The sequence below is a fragment of the Temnothorax curvispinosus genome, unplaced genomic scaffold (assembly GCF_003070985.1).
Source record: "Temnothorax curvispinosus isolate PA1 unplaced genomic scaffold, ASM307098v1 QBEX01002539.1, whole genome shotgun sequence".
In the NCBI taxonomy this organism is placed as follows: domain Eukaryota; kingdom Metazoa; phylum Arthropoda; class Insecta; order Hymenoptera; family Formicidae; genus Temnothorax; species Temnothorax curvispinosus.
In genome coordinates, this window is record NW_020212319.1 from 1 (window position 1) to 7,576 (window position 7,576).

The 7,576-nt window shown below is 48.4% G+C and overlaps 2 protein-coding genes across 2 annotated transcripts; one reads left to right on the top strand and one right to left on the bottom strand.

Moving 5' to 3' along the window:
* Positions 1-1,146: 1,146 nt before the first annotated feature.
* On the bottom strand, positions 1,147-1,811 carry LOC112451756. The gene is made up of 2 exons (XM_025011585.1): positions 1,543-1,811; positions 1,147-1,404 (listed from the first exon to the last, which is right to left on the bottom strand). Exons 1-2 carry the CDS (start codon positions 1,737-1,739, stop codon positions 1,155-1,157), a joined length of 447 nt encoding a protein of 148 aa, XP_024867353.1. The 5' UTR covers positions 1,740-1,811; the 3' UTR covers positions 1,147-1,154.
* Positions 1,812-2,242: 431 nt separating this feature from the next.
* On the top strand, positions 2,243-3,862 carry LOC112451755 (matrix metalloproteinase-2-like). Its single transcript, XM_025011581.1, has one exon. The coding sequence runs from the start codon at positions 2,243-2,245 to the stop codon at positions 3,860-3,862; it is 1,620 nt and encodes a 539-aa protein (XP_024867349.1).
* The last annotated feature ends 3,714 nt before the right edge of the window (positions 3,863-7,576 follow it).

The following is a 7,576-nucleotide window of genomic DNA, read 5'->3' on the forward strand; positions in this document are numbered from 1 at the left end:
TAACTAAACGGTTTGGTTGGAGACACTAAATTATTTTTCCTAGTGCGACAGATTCGTCGTGAAGGAGGTAGCCGTGTTGCGAAGCGAGACACGCGTGCTCGCGCATCACGTGTTTCACGCACCGATGAGTTGGAATCTGTTGACGAACTCCGAGAAAGCGAGAGCCAGTTGGTTGATAGCGAACCATCACGGTCTTTGTTGGGAGGACGGCGACACGAACTATCGCCAGGCGAAGACGATCATTCGACGCGCGGTGCGCGACAACCTGGACAAGTTGCGTGAGACGGAGGAGACGCCCGACGCGCGAATCTACGTGAAAGGTCTCGAGAAGAAGAAATGGCTGCAGGAGATTCTCGGCGACGTCGACGCGACGATCATGACCGTCGACGCGGAATACGAGGACGTCGATCGGTTGGAGTCTCTTCACACCGATCGCGCGTTTCGCTGCCGGCGTCACCAACGGTGCTGCGCCATGGAGAACGTGATGAAGTTGCGCGATTGGTGGATCGAGCGACGCGAATGTTTCGCCAGCATCGATTCCGCGAATTGAATTACTTTATCAATTTGTGTAAAAAAAAAATACGTTATATATTACTGGTTTAATATAATTTCATTTTATTAACGTATTAATCGTTTTATCTTATTGCGTTGCTCGTTTTTTTTTTATTTTGTATATATTGTGTTTAATCGTTTTATATTTTTTACTCCATTGTATCATATATATCCTTCTATCTATATATTTTATCGAATAAAGATCGACGTAAAATCTATGACAAACGGTGTTCCTCTTTTCGCATACCTCCTCCGTATTTATATACGTGTACATTATATGCTACCGAGCGCGCGAAAAAATGGTCGGTCGCGGCAGCGCGTAACAATGGCCGGTCGCGGGAACGCGACAAACAGAGAAACGGCGAGCGAAAGCGAGAACGCGATACGGGAGTGGGGCTCCAGCGCGAGATGCGGTTAGGAACGCGAGCGAGCGATAACGCCAAGCGTCAGATCGAGTGCGAAAGCGAGCGGTGAAGAAAACGCGATATCGTTAAAACATTTATTTTCACTGTTAATATTTTATTTGTAATACACTATTATATATCATATTATTCATAAACTTCTGTCATTTAATAACATTTTTTTTTTCACTATATCGTTTTTCACATTTTTTTCACATTTTTTTCACATTGGGAGACGCAACATACGGCGGCGGGGACATCGTCGTTGTCGGTCACTGTTTCTTGGCAGCTCAGATTCGGAGAATTCCCCCCCTCGTCGTCGTCTCTCTCGCGACGACCCGCCTCTTCGCGCGAGTCCAGCCGCGCGATGTCCCTATGCATCCCATGAAGTTTCGTCACGAAGAATCTGATCTGATTCCGAGATTTTTTCACCCAAGAAGTAATGATAGCCCTACGCAAAAATTACAATTACAATTAATAAATATAAACAAATATAAATATGAATAATAAATATAAATAATTATAAACATAAAATTTATCGTTTGATTATATTATAAGAAATAATTTCGCGTTTGAAAACGATACTCACGTTCTTTCGAGCATTGCGGCGTCCTCGTCCACGTGAACGGTGAGATGCAAAAAGGGAGGCACCTTTTCCGTTAAGCACTTCACGCGCTGCTGCAACTGCCGCACCATGTTGCAATAATCCTCAATCTCCCTCGTCAGGGCTGTATTTTGATTTTGTAATATATCACACACGCATTTTAATTCGTTGATTTTCTCCATCGTCTTGAGTTCACTCGAAGACCGCGGATAGACTACGCTCGAGTCTAGTCTCGAGTTCTTATATATGGTAAAAAAAGGGTGTTGCCCATGAGTGTTGCGATAGAAAAATATACTAAGAATAGCATTGTATTGCGTGAGAAAATTATAAATCGATGAAAAATACCAATCGAGGAAAATAAGTAATGCATTGTTTTTATCAAGCCGACTCATCCGCCGGACTCAATAGCATTTTATTACGTGAGAAAAATATAAATCGAATGGAAAATACGCATCGAGAAAAATAATTAACGCATTTTTCCTTATCGGGCCGACTCATCCGTCGGGATCTTCGACGCATTTTTTTTTTTCACGCCCGAGACCCCCCCGCCGCGCCGCCACCTATCCGAGTTGTCGCTAACGAGCGTCATCGCGTAAACGTTCGCATTCGGAGCGCTCGTCGAGATCGCGCTCAAACCGCGACGCGCCGTCATCGCGGTTTCACCGTCTCTCTCTCGCTCTCGACGATGCGGCTCGCATACATAATCGCGTTAACCGCGTGTTTCAACGCCGCGACGTGCATCAATTCCACAATTACGGACGACAATTACGCGTTCACGTTCGACTACCTGCTGAAATACGGATATCTGTCCAACGACGTGGACGCGATTCCGGCTCAGAGACGAAACGACGTTTTTCGCAAAGCCTTCAAGGAGTTTCAGAATTACTACAATTTACCCGGCGACGGAACGCTCAACAACGAAACGCTGAAATTCATGAGTAAATCGCGATGCGGTTTCCGAGATATCCTGAAGCACGAAACGAAAGCGAGCCTGTCCAAATGGCCGAAGACGCACCTGACGTGGCATTTTCACTTAGCCGACGAAAACGAGTTGAACACGGCGCAGGCCGCGTTCGACCTGTGGTCGCAGCATTCGGCATTGACGTTCGAACGCTCCGAAATGCCGAACGCCGACATTATAATATCTTGGCGACGCCTACTACACTATAATACGAACATCGAGGTAAACGGAGAATTGTGCTCGGACAAATTCGACGGCCCCGGCAACGTGCTCGCCCACGCGTTTTTCCCGACGGAGCAAGCGGGATTCGTTTCCGAGGTGCACGTCGACGGGGACGAGCCGTGGCACATTTACGTCAACAAACATCCCGCGGATAAGTTTTCCCTGCATTACACGTTGACGCACGAGATCGGCCACTCCCTCGGATTGCCGCACAACAGACGCACAACATCGGTGATGTTCGCGATACAGCCGGATCAGCAGTATCCGGTGAAGCTCGACCAATACGACATCGTCGACATTCAACGTTTGTACGGTGAAAAAATTCAGAACGATAAGCCGCGTCGGACGCCAGCGCCAGCGCCACCGCCGCCGCCGTCGCCGGACCTGTGCAGCCTCGATCGCGTGAACGGGATATTGATTTTGGAAAATCGAATGTACATCTCGTACAAACGTTACGTTTGGTCGGTCGATCTGGACGGTAGGACGTACAACGGACCTTTAGCCCTCTCGAAGCACATGAGCTTTCTTCACGACAATTACACGCGCGTGACCGCTGCCTATCAATCCCCGTCCGGCGATCTCATGGTGTTCGTAGATAATTTAGTATACTTGGTTCAATATCCGGAATTTAGTCTGCGGCCAGGTTGGCCGAAGACCCTGCAAGAACTCGGATTTCCCGAAAACGCGCTGATCAACGGAGCGGTGAACACCCACAGAGGACGTTCCTACGTGGTGTTCAACGGTAACGCGGTGGGCGAGATAAACGAATGCGACCAGGACAAGAGAGTCGCCAAATTTACGCCCCTTGAGGCGACGTTTCCCGGAATACCGAAAGGCGTGACGTCGATATTCCGCTACATCGACGGCAATCTGTACTTCACCACTCGGTCGCAGTTTTATAAATTCAACGAATTTACGAGGACCGTCTCGTCGGCCGGTAAATTCGATCTGCGGATACTGAATATCGTCTGCCCTAAGGCCGAACTGCTGCAGCAGTTGCGCGATCTCCTCGATCGAATCGTACGCTTCAACGATAACTCGCTAACGTCGGCGAGCGATTATTGGAACGATGACGACACCGGAGTTCGGCTCTCCGATTTCCGCATCCGCCGAAGGAAGTAGACTACCGCGCAAATTTTCCACACCGCGCCACGCGCGACATAAGTCAAATCTTTCCTACTTATACCGGCATGTCCCTTCCAAGGCATCAGTGTCGCGTCGTCGGCCGAATACGACGCGTCGGAAAAAAAATCAGAAAGGAACGGTTACCGCGGCGCGAAATGTTCTCGACGTTGGCCGATCGACCCGCGCCGAGGAGTATTTCTCCTACGGAGACGGCGGATTTGGAGGCGAACGACAACGACAATAAAAGACGGAGGATCAGTTTGATGGACGATCGCCATTATCTTCCTCGTCGTCAGGAATCGCGTCGCAGCTCTCATCCTCCAACCGACGCGCCCGTCGAGGACGATCGTCGTCGTCATCATCAGGAGTTTCGTTCCAACTTTCCCGTCGAATTGCCCCCTGTGCGCATCCTGACGACGCGTTATCTGCTGACGACGACTGGCTACAAGTACATAGCCATAGATATCACGATCAAGACACCGTGGTACAGTCTTCATACCACGCCTTCGTACGTGGATATCGCCCTGGGGGACAAACAAGGAAGGGAAATCTCCCTGACGCTCGACATGTGGAAAGGACTGATCAAGCGCAAACGTGACGTATTGTCGTGCATGGAACGCGCTCTTTCCGACGTAACTCACCCCCCCTCGCCGATGTCGATCGGAGGGATGACAATGCGATTCGGAGTGATCAACAACGGGCCGATCGTACGCATAGAGCTACCCAACCTGGCTCGCGTGGCGATGGTGCGCACAACCCTGCTCAAGCTGTACAATCTGCAATTTTGCGTGGATCGCGTCATCCGTGCGCTGAACGCGGCGACCGAGGAGGTCGACGCTAAGTTTTTGCGCTATCGGGAGATAGCCGCCGCCGCGATGAAAATGGAAACTTCGATTCAGCCTGAGATACAGAAGAGCGATTTCTTCGATCCTGACAACATCATCGACTGCGAGATAGCCGCGCTATGTTTCGACTCCTTATAACGATGTCGCGTCTACGAAATGCATATATTCGCGCGAGCGAAACAATGTAAACGCGCTTGTATTATTTTTTTGAATAAAAAAAAAACTATATGCGTATCTTATCTGTGCACTCTCTCTTTCCATTTTCCCCCTTTTTTCCCACATCCGTATACCCATGTCAGCGACCGCGACGCCGAGTTCGAACGCGCGTCACGTAAATTATCGCGAATCGCGGGTCGAACGCGAGGTGAATGAAAAAAAAAAAAAAACCATTGTCGCGCGTCGATCGAGCGACTAGACGATGAGTCATCTCCATCGATCCCGACGAGTCGGGAAAACCACGTGCTGTCCGTCGCCCGCCGCGGGATCGAAACGACCTTCGGACCGAGAGTTGAAAAACAAAAACATGACAAAACGACGACGACGACGACGGGCGCGCGACACCCCGCCCCCCCGCAAAACGAACCGTCGTTCTCCCCTTCCCCAATTCCCCGAAACGTCCCCCGGACGAGCGACCTCGAACGAGTTCGAACGAGTTCGGACGCGCCCGAACGCGGGGGGGGCGCGCGCGACCCGACGACGACGAAAAGAAAAGAACAAAAAATAAAAAACGAACGAAAAATATCGACCCGCGATTCTCCCAAAACCGCCGTCGGTAACGGCGCGAGCGCCGCTCCGGGCGCCCTCTCGAAAAATGCCCAAATCCCCGCTACGAGCCCCCCCCGTTGGCGGCCCTGCCCCGCGCCGAACCCCCGTTGGCGGCCCTGACGCACCCAACCTTCCGTCAAATGTTCCCCTCGCGTCGCGCACCCCCTCTCGCCCAGTTTTCGCTTCCCCCCGCATAGCCCCCCCTCCGATGACCCTTTACACCGTCCCTCGACCCCCGCGCCCACCGCTTACGGCGCTCCCCCCGCGACAGCGAAGCCCCCCCCGACGCCGCGTAACCGCAAGCGACATCCCTGAGTGTAGAAATGCCCGTTGCCCCCCTACTCGAGTGTCCAACATGCCAAAAATCATGTTGGATATTTCAAGAGGCAGCTGTTTAATTATATCCAATTTCTTTTGTATAGATACATGAAAATATGAAATAATTCTCCTAAAGGATTCCATTGCTCCTGATCTGTGACCTGTAGCTTACAAGAGCCTAAATGACAATGATAGCTCCGCAGTCGATGCTGCTATTTATACACTTTCCCTGTCCGTCACCTGGCTACCCCAAAAATGGCGCGTTCTAATTTGCTGCCCTTCCCCACCCCATTCCCCCCCACTCCGCTACGCCCTCCCATGTACATGTGCCGTTTCGTTCATTGAATTTGAACGTTAGATTTTTATTACGTTTTACAGGTTTACATTTTATTACATTTTCATTACATTTAATTTCGCAAGACGGAGCCTGCGTCTCCGTTCGTCCATACCGGTTCCTAGTCAAAATGTCTCTCCTAAATAATCTCATACAAAAGTCTCGGGAAAAATATCTCAGTCCAAAAAATCTCAGTCCAAAAATATCTCAGTCCAAAATGTCTCAGTCCAAAAACATCTCAGTCCAAAATGTCTCAGTTCAAAAATATCTCAGTCCAAAAGTATCTCAGTCCAAAATGTCTCAGTCCAAAAATATCTCAGTCCAAAATGTCTCAGTCCAAAATGTCTCAGTCCAAAAATATCTCTGGCAATAATTAACTTCGAAAGTACATCATACAATTTATATTACACAATATCATTGTAATGAATTACATCTTACAAATTTTTATTACAAAATATTATTATAAAAAATTAACATTACATTTAATTTGTATTAGGACAGTTGTAAACCCATGTGACAACTCGTCTCGCGTGGAAAGTGTATGCGTGGAAGCAGTAGGTTCCGCCCCCCTGCGGGGGGCTCCACTATTATTAAACTAGACACATAGTAGCCTTCAAAGTACATGCATGGACTTTCCACGCGTTTAAAGTAGTAAACCCATGTTGCACCTTGTTTCGCGTGGAAAGTGTATGCGTGGAGGCAGTAAGTTCCGCCCCCCTGCGGGGGGCTCCACTATTGTTAAACTAGACACATAGTGTGTCTTCAAAGTACATGCATGGACTTTCCACGCGTGGAAAGTAGTAAACCCATGTGGCACCTTGTTTCGCGTGGAAAGTGTATGCGTGGAGGCAGTAGGTTCCGCCCCCCTGCGGGGGGCTCCACTATTATTAAACTAGACACATAGTTTCACTAATCATTTATACACATTCAACTAATGCCATCTCTTATTATAAGCCAACAATAGAAACATGTGCCTCGTTTAAATCGACGATTTAGAACGCTGATGAATCCACCAGACGTTCCATCCCATCATTATTATTTTACTCGAGATATTTTTGGACTGAGACATTTTGGACTGAGATATTTTTGGACTGAGATATTTTTGGACTGAGACATTTTGGACTGAGATATTTTTGGACTGAGACATTTTGGACTGAGATATTTTTGGACTGAGACATTTTGGACTGAGATATTTTTGAACTGAGACATTTTGGACTGAGATATTATAGACGAGATATTTTTGCTGAGATGTTTTGGGCTGAGATAAAATGCGGGGTCACCGTCCATACCCCAGTAAAACAGGTACGTCGCATCTACGTCGAATCTACGTAATACGTGGATGGAGATTCATCCACGAGTTATTCACGTAAATTCAACGTTTCTTTTTCATTGTCAAAATCGAAGAACCTTATTCGCGTGGATTCAACGTTTCTTTTCTATCGCTAAAAT